Below are 16334 nucleotides of genomic sequence, written 5' to 3' on the forward strand. Positions count from 1 at the left end.
GAGCAAGCTACATGCCATGAAGTCAGCTGGCTTTGCCTGCGGAGGCTGCTCCCACCTCCTTTTTCAGAACTGCCTCCTCCCTTGCCAGGCCTCCACCTCTTCCCTTGCTCTCAGCCAGCTGTCTGGGATGGCTTTGAGCTCCTTCACAGGAGCCTGACATGGAGTAAGAAAAGGAAAGAAACATGAGCAAATGAGGTAGAGGAGTCCAGAGGACCATGATGCCATAACCTAAAGGCAAGTTAAAAGCAGAATTAGCGATGCCCTGCCAGCCAGGGTCAGAGAGATGCAAGTGTGGTAGCCAGACAGTAGGTAGGTGTTTTATGTCACCTGGCAACTCCAGGAGCTCCAGAGGGCCAAACAGAGAGTGTATTATTCACCAACATCTCCTGAGAGTTGGATGTATTCCCAGCGTCACACATGGGACTAAACTCAGAGGATAAATGACTTGTCCAAAGCCATGCAACAAAAGGGGATCAGGCTTCAGACCTGTTCTGGAGGTGATACCCCCTCCTTCTTCAGAGGCATAGAAAGAGTCAGAGCTGGGGTTCACATCTCAGCTCTGCAAATCAGAGCTGTAGGACCTTGAGTTTACTCCACCTGAATGTAGTTTCCTTATCCACAACATGGGAGAACAATATACACCCCCATATGGGGTTGAAGTAAGGATTAAGCAAGATAAGGTATGTAACGTGCTTTGTAAACAGGCAGCTCTGCATAAATACTAACCAAAGGGCCAAAAGGTGAGAGGAACCAGTGTCATCCACTGGTGGTGCCATATCCTCAGTGCTAACCCAGCTAACTTCTTCCACTCCAGGACAAGAGCAAAGCCACCACAGGAGCCCTCTCCCACAGGCCTTGTCGCCCCAGACCTAACTCGCTCCCTCCCAACCTGCCTGAAGAAGAAACTCGCAGGATTGCACGGATATTTTCTTCTCGGTACTCCCAGAAAGACTGATGCAGCCTGCGGGGCTGGGGGAAGGAGATGCCTGCCCACCCTCCCTCAGCTTTGTCTGGCTTGCAGGAGGCACCAGGTCTGGCTCCTTCAGGGCTGTCACAGTCCTGAAACCACCACTAGCCTAGTCCATGGATGCCTCAAGAGACCCAGTCAGCCCAGACTGGAGAAGTGTCCCAAACCAGCTCAGTGTCCACCTGCCAGAACTTCAGCTCCTTTCTTCTATGGTGAGGCAAAGGCTAGAAACAAAATGAAATCCATGCCCAAGTGGCTCCTCCATCTTTTGACCAAAGGACCCAAGCAAACATCTTTTGGTGGAGAAATGCCTCCCAGTGTCCTTGACACAGCTGACTGCTGACATGAGCCTATCCTCTGCCTGAAGATGCGGGACCATTTTTGCCTTAAAATTTGGGGAGGAGGGACATGTCGATTGTGTACGTTGTGCATAGCTAAGGAAATCCTAGGGCCACCTCCAGTTCATTTGTGAGGGAATAAGGATATTTTATAGATACAAATTATTTTTATGCCATATTGAATTAATCAGGAGAGGAAGGGGAAATCATCTCCTTCAAACTTTTCATCTGATTGTCTAAAATTCTAACTATGCTTTTAACTTATTGTTTTTACCCAGCTCTGAAGGTCATTGTTCCTGCTTGTGCTTGAATAAAATCATATTGGTGTTTGTAATCTGTGCACAAGTGTTTCACTGGAGTGGGAATGCCTGGAATTCATTTGTGCTCTAACTGCCAGAGAGAAAGCTTAACAACCATACAGCCCCACAGACGAGGATCAATCACCATGAGACTTCTGGCTCCCCCAGAATCAGGTTGGTCCAGATGACAGTGACACTCAGTATTTTCTTTGCTGACGCTTGAAATCCATCAGCAAAATGGAGCACTCCGAATCTCCCTTATCTCTGGGATGGGTAATTCTGGCTGGGGCTGTCAGACCACAAACACCTGAGCAGCTTCCACAGACAAAGCCCAGTAGGGAGGACAAGAAAGGGGCCATGGCTGGGCATGGTGGCTCAAGGCTGTAATCACAATATTTTGGGAGGCCAAGGTGGGCAGATCACCTGAGGTCAGGAGTTTGAGACCAGCCTGGCCAACATGGCAAAACCCCATTTCTTTTTTTTTTTTTTTTGAGACGGAGTTTCACTCTTGTTACCCAGGTTGGAGTGCAATGGCGCGATCTCGGCTCACCGCAACCTCCGCCTCCTGGGTTCAGGCAATTCTCCTGCCTCAGCCTCCTAAGTAGCTGGGATTACAAGCACGCGCCACCATGCCCAGCTAATTTTTTGTATTTTTAGTAGAGACGGGGTTTCACCATGTTGACCAGGATGGTCTCGATCTCTCGACCTCGTGATCCACCCGCCTCGGCCTCCCAAAGTGCTGGGATTACAGGCTTGAGCCACCGTGCCCAACCAGAACCCCATTTCTACTAAAAATATATATATACAAAAATTAGTGGGGTGTGGTGGTGCACACCTGTCTCAGCTACTCAGGAGGCTGAGGCAGGAGAATCGCTTGAACTCAGGAGGCAGAGGTTGCAGTGAGCTAAGATCACACCACCGCACTCCAGCCTGGGCAACAGAGCAAGATTCTGTATCAAAAAAAAGGGGTTGGGGGGGATGGTCAGGGACAGATTCAAAGTGAGCAGTGTGTCTGGGCAACAGGCTTTCACCTTCAAGTACATGTCACTTCCCTGTCCTCCAAACAACTCTCTTAACTGTAGATATTATGATATCTAGAGTTTCTATAAGCTCAGTGTTTTGCCTCTGTTTGCGTAGTTAGGAAGTGATTCACCACACAAGAAATCCCCAGAAGTGTTGCAAGGCTACTGCTTTCAGTGATGAAAACAAGGTACAGCCAGTAAGTGCTCTGAATTTAGAGACTTCATGGAGAAAGACCACGTGGACTGGAGCAGTCAGGGAAGGCTTCCTGGAAGAAACAGGTCTTGGGGTAAGCCAGGCTATGGATAGCTGTAGAGAGAGAGAACCAAGAAAGCCATGAGCTACTTGTAGCTAGAGATAGAGACCAGTCTGGCTGTGTCTGAGCCTCTCTTCATCTGTAAAACAGATAATCATCCCAGCTTCATGGGGTTGTGAGGAGGATCAGATGAGACGGCATTTGTGCTTAGCCTACACTTGGTACATGGTGGAAGCTTAGGAAATGTCAGCCCCACCTACTCTCCTTACGCTCCAGAAGAAACCAGTAGAAAGGCAAGCACACAGCCACTGAGACAGGCAGGGCACTCCCAGGTCTCGGAGGGTGGGTGCAAAGTGATAGGGGAACCTCAAGGAAGGAGTAGGTGCCGCCTTTTTGGTGACGAGCCCTTTGCCTTTTATTTGTTTCTGCTCCTTAGTTCCAGCCTGCCAGCCTACCCCTCCCCAGCACCATAGAGGCTGACCTCTCTCTCAAGTCACCAGCACAGAGCATTCAAGGCCCAGGGTTCTGCTTCCTTTGGGGCCCAGGGAACCTAAAGAGGGGCAGTCAGGGCCCAGGCCTGAAGGGTAAAGCCTCAGGTAAAGAGTATCTCTCCAAATCCCACTCCAGCTCCCTCAGACAACCTGATTGGGGTCAGGAGGACGCATGCTGCTCCTACCCCAGGCTGAGAGCAGCCTCTGATGACACGAAGGGACCCTGAGGGTCGAGACCTCCTACCTCCACTTCAAAACAGTGTGTTATTTATCTGTATCTTTTCCCTGGCCAGGTGTGGTGACTCATGCCTGTAATCCCAGCACTTTGGGAGGCTGAGGCGGGTGGATCACAAGGTCAAGAAATCAAGACCATCCTGGCCAACATGGTTGAAACCCAGTCTCTGCTAAAAATACAAAAATTAGCTGGGCGTGGTGGCACTCATCTGTAATCCCAGCTACTCGGGAGGCTGAGGCAAGAGAATCGCTTGAACCCGGGAGGCGGAGGTTGCAATGAGCCGAGATTGCGCCATTGCACTCCAGCCTGGGTGAGAGAGTGAGACTCCATCTCAAAAAAAAAAAAAAAAAAAAAAAAATTCTCCCTAGAAGTTGAATCTATTTCCCAGTGCCAACTCTGAGGTAAATGATTTGCCTAGGCAAGCGGAATGGAGTAAGGCATTTGGTAGGTGTTCCCACCACCAGAAGGAGCCAGTGACTCCCTCTCCTCCCTTTAACCTGTGAATAGGTGTTTCTGATCCCTAGGCTAGTTGCATCCCAGCCCCATAGCAGGCAGCCTTGGGACTTCTAGCATGGGCTGGCCTTGGGACATGGAGCCAAAGCAGGCAGACCTGTCCCTGCCCTCAAGAAGCTCCCAGGCCAAAAAGAGCTCAGCTCTCCCTCCCACTGGGTTTCTCCAGAGCCTGCTGCCTCCTGCTTTGGGATCCTTCCCCCACAGACTCCCTGTAGTTTACCCCACCACCCCCAGGCTAGCAATTACAGATGGAGCTCAGAACCTACTTCCTGAGCCCTCCTAATCTCAGCAGCCCTGGCAGCCACTTACCTCCTAACTCTAATGCAGCTGCTTATTCTGCTGACATTAAGGTCAGGGCCTGGTCCAAGGAAGAGGACAGGTATAGCCCAAGCTTTGCACTTGAGCATCTGTACTTCTGACCACCTGCCCTATGACCCTGGCTCTGCACCCAAGTCCAGAAAAGACCTCTGCCTACTCCTCCTCTGCCCTACCCAGTTAACTCCCTTTCCTTCCTTCCCTTCTGCTTCTCACTCCTCCTGTCCCCTCTCTTCCTCTTCTCCCCTTCCCCCATCACCTGGGGCTGATTCAGCTATGCCCAGCCCTTACTCTCAGTGCCCACAGCAGGCGCCTCCAGTAGCTGCTGTGGGGCACTCTTTCCACCCACCCCAGCGCCCTTGGCTCCAGCAGAGTCCATGCTAAAGCCTCCAAGTGTCATGTCAGAGAGAATAGTGGTCACAGCAGGTAAGCCCAAAATGCCTTAGAGTTTACAGGCCGCAGTCAGCCCCTGCCACATGCTAACCACATGACCTGGCTAGCATTTTCCTCCCTGAGATTCCACTTCCTCCTCAGTGGTAAGATTTTAGGATCCCTAGCACCAAAAAGAAATGAAATACTAATACATCCTCCAACATGGATGAACTTCAAAAGCATTAGTACACTAAGTGAAAGAAGCCAGTCACAAACAAGCACATATTGGATGATTCCATTTCTAGGAAGTGTTCAGAACAGGCAAATTTATAGAGACAGAAAATAGATTGGTTAATGGTTGCCTGAGGCTGGGGAGCGAGGGAAGGGAAGTGACTACTAATGTGTATGGAGTTTTTCTGGGGGAGCAGGAGGTGTGATGAAAATGTTCTAAATTAGATTGTAATGATGGTTGCACAACTCCAAATATACTAAAAACCATTTGAATTGTGCACTTGAAACAGATGAATTGCATGGTATGTGAATTCTATATCAATAAATCTGTAATTTAAAAAAAAATTAGACCTGGCATGGTGGCTCACAACTATAATCCCAGCACTTTTCAGTGATGAGGCAGGATGATCACTTGAGCCCAGGAGTTCAAAACCAGCCTGGGGAACACAGCAAGATTTCGTCTCTACTAAAAATTTTAAATTACAAAAAAAAAAAAAAAAAAGGCTGGGCGTGGTGGCTTACGCCTGTAATCCAAGCACTTTGGAGGCCAAGGCGGGTGGATCACCTGAGGTCGGGAGTTCAAGACCAGCCTGACCAACATGGTAAAACCCCATCTTTATTTAAAAAAAAAAAAAAAAATAGAGTAAAGAATTAGAATCCTAATAGTACCTATCTCATAGGATTGTGTAAAATAGTAGTAGTGTATGTAAAATATTCAGCACATAGTAGGCACGAAGGAATGACAGTTATTATTAAGATGCCTGGGAGAGCTGTGCCCAGCCTATCATGGGAGGCCTTGACCTTTGGACTCAAAAGTGGCAGCAGGTCCACACCCCCATATACCCTTGTTACCAAGGAAGTGTCCACAGTTTGAAGGAGCTATATTAAAGCACCCCAAGTCAAGAGGACTAAACCAGTTCTGGAACTCACTGACCTCCCTGCTCACCTCACTGCACCTCACCAGCCAGCTTCTTGTCAAGTGATTAGGCTGTCAACCAGCTTCTCTAGGATAAGGTTTCAGGTCAGCCGCGTGTATAAGACCAGTGCCAAGCCAGAAGCAGCAGAGACAACAGTGAATGGCAAGGAGGGGCCATCCGATCCCTGCTGCCACCTCCCAGAATGGAGCCCTAGGGAGCCCCTGTGCTGCCTGTGCCCTGGCAGGACTCACAGGTAAGACCCCTTTCTCTTCCCTCATCCCTTCCCCTCTCCCTCTCCTTCTCCCTTCTTGTTCTCCCTTTAATTGGAGGCTTACAGAGAGCATCCCTGAGCAGTCAGTGCTCACTAGCCACAGCATGTCAGACCTGATAGAGATTCAGTCCAGCCCCCACCTTATGAAAAGGGAGGTGCGGCCCTGATGAGGATACTGTGGCAGGGCTGGGACTTGAACCCAACACCTGTGTCACTTACCCAAGACTCACGTCCCCTTTGCCTTGTAGGCTGCCTCTGGTGGGATTTTGCAAATCCCCATAGTCAAAAAGTGGCTTTCTTCTTTGTCTGCTCCGGAATCTCTGGGATTCCCCGGAGCATAAATCCCTCTCTTTCCATGAGGACCCTGCGGCCCTCTTCCTGAATAGGGATGACAGGCACATCTGACCTGAGGCATGGTCCAGGTCGTTTCCTGGGAACTTTACAGAGCCCATGGTCTCTCCGCCCAGATGGCTTCCTCCTTGGGATGCTGTGAAGTAGGAGTAGGCGAGGCGATATCGTGTTGGGTAGGATGTCTCAAAATGGGGTCCTCTACCCACTGCTTCAGAGCTGCCACGGGGAATTTGTTCCTAATGCAAATTCCTAGGCCACACCCCAGACCTAAATCAGGATCTCTGGGGCTGAGGGCCGAGAATCTAGTCTGTAAACAAGCAGTCCAAGGGATCCTTAGCAATCCCTGAAGTCTGAGACTCTGTGGGCAGTGGAACAGGCACAGCTTCAGATGTCAGACAAACGTAGGCACCAATCTCACTCAGCTCCAGCACTTTAGCTGTATGACTAGCTAAAGCCCCGGACACCTCAGGTCCCTGGTTTATGAAATGGGAATAATAATAGCAATGACTTGTAGCCTCATAAAGGGATCGAATCAGTCAGTGTCTCTAAAGCCCTCAGCATGGTATCTGGTGCAAGAAGCACCCAGCGAACATTAATGGGCTATGCAGACTAGAATATCCCATCCCTCAGGAGCCCCAGCAGAGCTACAGGAATGAGGATTCCACTTTTGACTTCTTCCTCTACTGACCAGTGGCAAAGTACTGCCAGCTGCTAGGGGTGTAGGGGAGGCTGGAGTGAACTGGAAAGAGGATTAGGGACTACTGGCCTCAGAGCAGCTACTACCTGTGCCCACCATTGTGGCTTCCCCTCCTCCCCAAGCTTAACTACAGAAAGTTCTAGAGCCCTGCCTGCAACATGGGCTTTTGACCTGAGTCTACATCCATCTATTCTATTTCCCATGGATGGCTAAGAACTGCCCCTCTTATCAAATCATCAGGCTGAGGCCAGGAGTTTGAGACCAGTCTAGGCAACATAGACCCCCATCTCTACAAAAAATAAAAAGTCGGGCTGGGCGCAGTGGCTCATGCCTACAATCCCAGCACTTTGGGAGGCCCAGGCAGGTGGATCACAAGGTCAGGAGTTCAAGACCAGCCTGGCCAAAATAGTGAAACCCCATCTCTACTAAAAATATAAAAAATTAGCCAGGCATGGTGGTGGACGCCTGTAATCCCAGCTACTTGGGCAGCTGAGGCAGGAGAATTGCTTGAACCTGGGAGGCAGAGGTTACAGTGAGCCAAGATTGTACCATTGCACTACAGCCCAGCAACAGTATTAGACTTCATCTCAAAAAAATTATTAAAATTTTTTTTTAAAATTAGCTGAGTATGGTGATGAATGCCTATAGTCCCGGCTACTCAGGAGGCTGAAGGAGGGAGGCTCACTTGAGTCCAAGGGGTCAAGGCTGCAGTGAGCCTGGATTGCACCCCTACACTCCAGCCCAGGTAACAGAGTGCGATCCTGTCTCAAAAAAAAAAAAAAAATTGAGGTGTGTGAGCCTCGGTTTCCTCATCTATACAGTGCAGATAGCACTACCAGCTCTGCCTGCCCATTATAAGGAGGGGAAGGAGAGGGGCAGGAGGAAGATTGCCAAATCCAAGGGATGGGAATGTGACCTGTCTTTATAGGCCAAATTCACACAGCTTAAGTATGGCAGCACCCAGGCTTCTCCCTTTCTAAAGACGCTCCTGGGTGCTGAGGAGCGCCTGGGGGCCAGGCCAGACGTCACTCAATCTCCCTCCTCTGGCCTGTCTCCTGCAGCCTCTCCGCTGCACTGAAGCCCAGAACTGTGAAGCAGCCTCTCTCCTTGGATCTCCTCTGACCCTAAAGGGACTGGGCGGAGCCTTCCAGGACCATGGTTGGACTGAAGCCTTCAGATGTGCCTCCCACCATGGCTGTGAAGTTCCTGGGGGCAGGCACAGCGGCCTGTTTTGCTGACCTCCTCACCTTTCCACTGGACACAGCTAAGGTCCGCCTACAGGTAGGTGCCCTTTGGCCAAGGGTCGCTGATCGCATGGAAGGAGGAGCTAGTTCACCACAGCCCCCATGCTATGTGCCCACATGCACTTCCTCACTCAGAACCCTGACAAAGACTCTCACTCCACTGCTTAGGACTCCTCCTGGCCTCTTCCCATCACCATTCACCAGGACAAAAAAATCTAAATTCTTTGCATGATGTGACAGGGCCCTTTATGGCCTAGGTCCTACTATGTAAACCATACAATGTGAGGTAAAAGTAAGGAATTAATACTGGGTGCGGTGGCTTACGCCTGTAATCCCAGCACTTTGGAAGACCAAGGTGGATGGATCAGGAGGTCAAGAGTTCGAGACCAGCCTGACCAACATGGTGAAACCTCATCTCTACTAAAAATGCAAAATATATTAGCCAGGCTTGGTGGCACATGCCTGTAATCCCAGTTACTTGGGAGGCTGAGGTTGCAGTAAGCCAAGATTGCACCGTTGCACTCCAGACTGGGCAACAGAGCGAGACTCTGTCTCAAAAAAAAAAGAAAAAATAAAATAAATAAGGAATTAACTGTGTGACCTTGGCAAGCCACAAAGCACTTCTAAAATTGGAAAAACAGTCTGTCCCTCTGATTTGCTCTGAAGATCAAACACCAAACCATGTGTAAAATGCTGCTCTGTGAACAGTAAATGCTGCCCAGTGTTTTCACTGTGATATAAAGGCTGTGAACAGCGTAGTTGTTCTCAGGCCCTGCCCAGGCAGGCCCAGCCCCAGCAGGGTTCCTGTGCACACAGCTCCTTCTTGCCCTCCCATCTAAGTCCTCACCCCCTGCTGTTGTCCCTCAGATCCAGGGGGAGAACCAGGCGGCCCAGGCGGCCCGGCTTGTGCAGTACCGTGGCGTGCTGGGCACCATCCTGACCATGGTACGGACAGAGGGCCCCTGCAGTCCCTACAATGGGCTGGTTGCCGGCCTGCAACGCCAGATGAGCTTTGCCTCCATCCGCATTGGCCTCTACGACTCTGTCAAGCAGTTCTACACTCCCAAAGGCTCAGACAGTGAGTGCCCGGGTCCCTGAACACCAAAGCGGTGGACGAAAGTGTGTGGGTCAAGAGACCAGGGAAGTCCAGACTCAGAGGCAGAGCCAGGGGCAGGGGGATGTTGGTACTGGACGCTCATGAGGAGACTCTGAGTGGCCATCAAGGAAGCTGCAAGGGCAGCCCCTGGAGAACAGCTTATCCCAGAGAACTGCTCAGTAGGGGACACTGGCTACTCTCTCTGCCTGTCTCAGACTCCAGCGTCACTACCCGGATTTTGGCGGGCTGCACAACAGGAGCCATGGCAGTGACCTGTGCCCAGCCCACAGATGTGGTGAAGGTTCGATTTCAGGCCAGCATACACCTTGGGCCTGGGAGTGACAGAAAATACAGCGGGACTATGGACGCCTACAGAACCATCGCCAGGGAGGAAGGAGTTAGGGGCCTGTGGAAAGGTAAGTCTGGACTCTTGGTGCAGGCGGCCCTAAGCAGAGCTTTCTCTCCCCTCTGGCTGGGGCAGGGACCAGCAAGGAGGGGACTCCCACTATGGCATGTTCCAGTGATTCTAGAAGAACATCCCAACCAAAGATACCTCACTGACCTGCCACAGCCCTGCGAACTCAGTTCATTTTACCAGACCTTTGCCATGTGCAGGTTGCTGTGAGCAAGACAGAAATGAATTTTTTGTTTGTTTGTTTGAGACAGAGTCTGGCTCTGTTGCCCAGGCTGGAGTGCTATAGTGCGGTCTCAGCTCACTGCAACCTCTCCCTCCTGGGTTCAAGCAATTCTCCTGCCTCAGCCTCCTGAGTAGCTGGGATTACAGGTGCCCACAACCATGCCCGGCTACTTTTTGTATTTTTAGTAGAGATGGGGTTTCACCATGTTGGCCAGTCTGGTCTCAAACTCCTGACCTCCTGCTCCACCCGCCTCGGCCTCCCAAAGTACTGGGATTACAGGCGTGAACCACCATGCCCAGCCAGAAACGAATTTAAGACACCTCCACACACCCAGGGCGTGAGGACAACAGAGGAGATAAGTCAAGATGCAGCTATACCACAGGCAGGATGTGCTGGGGGTCGCCCAAGAGGCGGAGCTCCAGAGGCAGGCTCTGTAGAGAAGGTGACACCTAAACTGGGCCTGGAAGACTGAGCGGGCTCTAGGTGTGTGGAGACAGAAAGGGAGGGGCCCTCAAGCAGGGCCCAGAAGAAAAAGAGGAGTATCCGGAAAGCAGAGCTGTGAGGAGTGGGCACAGGGAGATGCAATGAGGAGGGGCTTCCTTGGGAGTAAAGCTGGAGGCTTCCCTACGTGACCACACGGCAGCCACCGTGATGAACGCAGGACTCTCTCCCACATGTGGACCAGGGGTTGCATGAATGCTTGCAGAAGAAACTGAACCAGGGAAGTTTAAGGGCAGGACACCTCTTAAGTGAGGGCTCTTCACTCACTTGTTGGGTGCCCTTCAGAGCTCGTCCCCTTATCTGTGAAGCCAGGGCTTGGTCCTGGCACTTTCCTAGGGCCCTTCTGGCAGCACCACATTCTGTCACTGTTCCAAGAGCTCAGCCTTCCGCAGAATGACTTTCTTTTCTGGCTACAGCTGGGTCTCAGGGAGGCATATTTTAATTTTGACAGCTATTGCAGATTACCCTCCAAAATGTAGCCAAATGAACACAAGTGGGTCTCTCTGTTCTCTGCCTCTAAGACGGACATGGACGGTCTGAGAGTTGTTAACCCTAGAAAGGAAAGTGTGGAATATGCTCAGCTAGGGTGGGCTTTTCTGGCTGAGACCATTAGAATGAGGCACTGTGGCCCCCAAACTGGGGCCCATGGCCTTGCAGCCAGGGCGTCCATTTCTACCATTTCCCATTCATCCATCCCTACCGCCTTCTTAACAGGAACTTGGCCCAATATCATGAGGAATGCCATTGTCAACTGTGCTGAGATGGTGACCTACGACATCCTCAAGGAGAAGCTGCTGGACTCTCACCTGCTCACCGGTGAGGTTCTGAGCTCCAGGCAGGCAGCCCTCCCTCAGCAGGGAGGGAACCCAGAACTCCATGGAGTGGGCACCACCCAGAGGCAACTGGGCTTTAGTAGGAGCAGAGAGAGGAGGAGTGCCCAGTAAAAAATGCCTGGTACATTGTGGTGACAAGCAGGAAAGACGCCTGGGCTGGGAGGCAGGAGACCTGAGTGCCAGTCCCAGCACTGCCTCTCACTATGTAGCTTTAAGCAGGGGTCTCTCACCTTCTCTCACTTCAGTTTCCTCAAACAGGCTGCATGACCTTCCACCTCCAGATCAGCGCAGGCCTCATTTGCCAGTACTTGCCAAGAGCTTAGCCCAGGGCACTGTAAACATATGGAAAATACTGTCCCATGCTCAGGGAGTTCACGGTTGAGTTGGGGACAAACAGTGAATACATATGGACAGAACACAAGTGCACTGCTTGATATTCGCTCATCCTTCCCTCTGCAGACAACTTCCCCTGCCACTTTGTCTCTGCCTTTGGAGCCGGCTTCTGTGCCACAGTGGTGGCCTCCCCGGTGGACGTGGTGAAGACCCGGTATATGAACTCACCTCCAGGACAGTACCTCAGCCCCATCGACTGTATGATAAAGATGGTGGCCCAGGAGGGCCCCACAGCCTTCTACAAAGGGTGAGCCTCCTCCCGCCTCCAGCACTCCCTCCCAGAGAACGGGGGCTTCTTTCTTTTCTAATGTGGCTACCGTGGGTCAAGCTGGGATGTAGCAGTGAAGAGCACAGATGTGCGTGCCACAAAGGAGAAGTCTAAAAAACCGTGCAAGTAAAAGAAAGAAAGTGAACCATACCTGATATGGAGAGTTAGGGAAGCCTGCCTGAGAACAAGCATTCTAGGAATAGGTAAAAGTATTTCCAAAGGAAGTTAACAATCCTGAGACTTCCCCAACCTCCTTGCATGGCCATTGAGCACCATACTGGCCACAGCCAGTGCCTTAACACTGTCCCCACACGCTCCATGTTTTCTTGCTTCCATACCTTTGCACTTCTCCCACTGCGTGGAATGCCTCATCATCTACAAGCTTGCTTTCTTTCTTTCTTTCTTTCTTTCTTTCTTTCTTTCTTTCTTTCTTTTTTTTGAGAAGGAATTTCACTCTTGTTGCCCAGGCTGGAGTGCAATGGTTCAATCTCAGCTCACCGCAGCCTCAGCCTCCCGAGTAGCTGGGATTACAGGCATGTGCCACCACACCTGGCTAATTTTTGTATTTTCAGTAGAGACAGGGTTTCTCCATGTTGGTCATGCTGGCCTCAAACTCCTGGCCTCAGGTGATTCTCCCACCTAGGCCCCCCAAAGTGCTGGGATTACAGGCGTGGGCCACCACGCCCGGCCTACAGACTTTCAATCTTAGCCATCCTTCAAGACCAGTTCAAATGCCACCTCCTCCCTAACCCTCTCAGGTGTAAATTTTTCCTCCTTCCTGGGAACTTCTGCAATGCCATTTGACACCATTTTTATGGTATTTGTCACCTCCTGCCTTGTGTTATAGTATTGGCAAGCTTAAATTATTCCTCAGGCAAAGGGCAAGTTCAAAAAGTCAAAGTTCAAAGTCAAAATGGCTCAGATGTCTTTTAGTCTCCCACAGTCCCTCGCACAAAGCAAATACTCGATAATGCAGGTTGTGTATGATTATCATGACAGCTACATAACTCTGTATTAGGCCTCGTGCTGAGCACTTTACACAAGTTATCTCATCAACCCCTTGAACTGGGTAGTAGTGTCCACATCACCTAAGGAAGAGGCTGAATGACAGAAAAGTTAAGTAATTTATCCAAGATCACAAGTTAAAATGGTGGAGCCATGGCTCAAACCCAGACCATCAGATTCCACACCCAATGGTGTTGTTTGTCCTACTGGTAAGCTCTTAGCTTGGCCCTCTCAACTCCCACTGCTGATGCCTTCAACAGAGTTTTCTGGTACCTGATGTTAGAATGGACCCAACAAGTGAACAAGAGCCACTATAGGTTCTCAGTTGCAATTGACAGACTGTTCTTCCGAAAAGTGCCTCTATCATTACAGTCTTCAGCTGGAGCCACTTCTCTCAGTTACTGCTTTCACTTGTCCAGCATTTCTGGAGCATCTCGTATGTGCCAGGCCCTGGGTTATGCTTTCCACAAAAATTAGCAGATAAGTTGATGATATTTACCAAGCGTTTACTGCTGCTGGGTCCTGTGCTGACATTAATTCATTTAATCTCCACAACTAACTCTATAAGGCAGATACTATTATTTTCTCATTTTACAGATGAGGAAACTGAGGCTAACAAAGATTAAGTAATATGTCCAGATTGTACAGCTAGAAACTGGGAGAGCTTGGATTTGAACCCATGTCTGACTGAACTCTGGAGTTTACATTTGTTGTCACAGTGCTCTAGTCCCCTTGAGGGTCAGGAAAACCCATGGCATGAGTTTATAGTGCCCAAGGTGAGTCCTCCAGAGCAAAGAGCAACCAGCCAGGCAAAGAGGAGAGGAGGGGACAGTCCAGGCAGAGGGAGCAAGAGGAGCAAAGAGGGCTGGCATCGCCAGGGAACGTGACTAGTTGAGTCTGGTGGAAGCAAAGGGGCCCAGGAGGTGGTTAGTGGAGGGACAGGCTAAGAGGAGGGCAGGGTCCAGCCTGTGGGCTTCTCCCTGAGTTGGTGAGCCACAGCTGATGTGGGGACACTCTCCCTGCAGTGCCATGATAGCACAGCCAGGCTCTCTAGAGATGAGCTAAATCTGGTGCCACACTGTCTTCACCCTGCAAAGCCCAAGCTTCTCCGTGTCCTGGCAGGCAGCCATGTTAGGGCGGGCCACCAGGATGTAACTGAGCCCAAAAACACCCAGCAGCCGGGGGGCAGTCAGGTCAGACGGTTCATCTGAGCCGCATCTCTGACACTTACCAGCCACTGGTCTTTGGATGAGCTCTTAACTTCCCTGGGCCTCAGTTTGTGAAAAGGAACCTGGCAGCAACATGGCTGCCTTATAGAACTGTGAGAATTTGCTGCCTGACACAGTAACCTGGCTCAAAATGTGAGTTTTTTTCTTTCTCTGACTCCAACTTCTGCTTAAATCCCCTCAGCAGAAAAAGGACAAAAAAAAAAAAAAAAAACCAAAAAAAAAAAAACAGAGACTGAAAGGATTTCAGAAAATACTTGTGATGGACAGCAGTCTAGGCCCTCTGGCACTCCCACTGTGTCCCGGGAGGGCTCATGCGTCTGCTGTGGTCTCCTAGCGCCCCACCTGATGCGTTGGTTGTTTTTCTCATCAGATTTACACCCGCCTTTTTGCGTTTGGGATCCTGGAACGTGGTAATGTTCGTAACTTATGAGCAGCTGCAACGGGCCCTGATGTTATGGGAATCTCCATTTTGAGCAAGACAAGAGGCCACTGGTAGCTGACATATCCAAAACCATTTGAGAATGGAAGAGAACAGTGGATCCACGCACACATGGACACAGACCCACACTTGTTTACAGAACTGCTGTTTACTTGTTGCTGATTCAAGAAACAGAAGTAGGAGAGGGGAAAGGATTCTGGTCTTCAGTGCTTTGCCTTGAGAACACCTTTGTTTTGCACTGACAAGATGGAAAATAAATTATATTAATTTTTGAAACCCATTAGGCATGCCTAATATTTAGGCAAGAGAAAATAAAGCAAAATAGATCCATTTGGATAAAATAGAAGGTTAGAGACATGTATTCCCCAAGAAATCTGGTTAGACAATGAATGATGAGCAGGAAAGATGGCAAGCACGGGACAGGAGGAGCCCACGATATGATGGGAAATCAGCCGAGGAGCCTGGAGGGACGCCACCCAGTACCACAGAGCGGTGACCGCAGCCATCACACATGCATCATCAGCCTGTTTGTTATGTGTCTGCCTCATCGAGTCCTTTGGATTCTAGGAAGTGCAAGGAACAAAAGAAAAAACTAAAGCCTGTGCCAGAGAAGCCCTGCTGGGCCAGTTCGAGGCTGGGGCTCGTACTTGCTGACAATGCAGAAGAATCAAGAAGGCAGCCTCCCCTTTCCTATAAAATGGAGGGAGCAATCCCTTCCCTGTCCACCTCACCGGGAGTGTTACGACATGCAAGTGAGAAGCTGGGTATGAATGCACTTTATAAAAGCAAAAGCTCTGTGTCAATCTAACTACAAGGACAATGCCTTGGGAGAGATTTTGTCAGGACAGAGAGGAGATGCCAGGGAAGAAGGTTTTGAAAGATACAGTTGTCGTCTAGAGGTGAGACCAAAGGATCCAGAGACTTGGGGACCAGAGGTGACAGTGGATGACACGAAGCCACAGGAGTCCTGCCCCCATGCAGCTCCTTCCCCCCGACCAGCGCTCAATTGTGAGCACCTCAAAGGGTTGTAGGGCTTCAGGGAAAAGAAGTGGATTCCTGGCTAAGAACCTAAAGTAGGAGGACTCGGAATTTGGGAGAAATTATTATGACTCAATAAAGAAATTCACACCTTAGGTGTGGGAGTAAGAACAGCCACTTCTCTGCCTTTTCTTTGTTGGAATGTTCCTTTCTCACTTCTATTTCCGGCTTTTTATTTGTCAGGGTGGGGCCAGATCCAGCCCCACATGCCTACACTTCCTCTGCCCCCTCTCACGCCATTTAATTGCAGGCAAATTGCTTTATTTTTTTAGGGCTCCAGCTTCTGCTTCTGCAAAAGGCAGGGTTGAACCAGATGACCTACTTCCAAGCTTAAGACCGTACATCTTTCAAATTGATAATGCGGTCCCAAAATGCCA

General features: G+C 50.2%; 2 protein-coding genes across 3 annotated transcripts in view; both read left to right on the forward strand.

The window, feature by feature from the left end:
• Positions 1-1639, forward strand: part of C2CD3 (C2 domain containing 3 centriole elongation regulator) — a 161352-nt gene extending 159713 nt beyond the window's left edge. The window contains exon 33 of the mRNA XM_039471508.2: positions 815-1639. Within this exon, the coding sequence (XP_039327442.1) occupies positions 815-955 (141 nt within the window). The 3' untranslated portion in view covers positions 956-1639. The remainder of the gene's footprint in view (positions 1-814) is intronic.
• A 106-nt stretch (positions 1640-1745) lies between these two features.
• UCP3 (uncoupling protein 3) lies at positions 1746-16070 on the forward strand. 2 transcript variants are annotated; one of them, XM_003923451.3, is made up of 7 exons: positions 1746-6207; positions 8335-8554; positions 9385-9595; positions 9829-10029; positions 11467-11568; positions 12045-12225; positions 14851-16070. In XM_003923451.3, the coding sequence occupies exons 2-7, from the start codon at positions 8429-8431 to the stop codon at positions 14951-14953; spliced, it is 924 nt and encodes a 307-aa protein (XP_003923500.1). In that variant the 5' UTR covers positions 1746-6207; positions 8335-8428; the 3' UTR covers positions 14954-16070. The 2 variants fall into 2 exon arrangements, with proteins under 2 accessions (XP_003923500.1, XP_074257045.1); XM_074400944.1 differs by lacking the exon at positions 1746-6207 and having other exon boundaries at positions 8026-8554.
• The last annotated feature ends 264 nt before the right edge of the window (positions 16071-16334 follow it).

This window comes from Saimiri boliviensis, chromosome 6 (assembly GCF_048565385.1).
Source record: "Saimiri boliviensis isolate mSaiBol1 chromosome 6, mSaiBol1.pri, whole genome shotgun sequence".
Classification (NCBI taxonomy): domain Eukaryota; kingdom Metazoa; phylum Chordata; class Mammalia; order Primates; family Cebidae; genus Saimiri; species Saimiri boliviensis.

What these genes read in the sequence shown, in the direction of transcription:
- UCP3 (XM_003923451.3), top strand. Translation starts at nt 8,429, where the DNA reads ATGGTTGGACTGAAGCCTTCAGATGTGCCTCCCACCATGGCTGTGAAG. An exon ending in CACTCCCAAAGGCTCAGACA is followed by an intron (nt 9,596 to 9,828) that starts GTGAGTGCCCGG and finishes TGCCTGTCTCAG; the next exon opens with ACTCCAGCGTCACTACCCGG. An exon ending in CCCACAGCCTTCTACAAAGG is followed by an intron (nt 12,226 to 14,850) that starts GTGAGCCTCCTC and finishes TTTTCTCATCAG; the next exon opens with ATTTACACCCGCCTTTTTGC.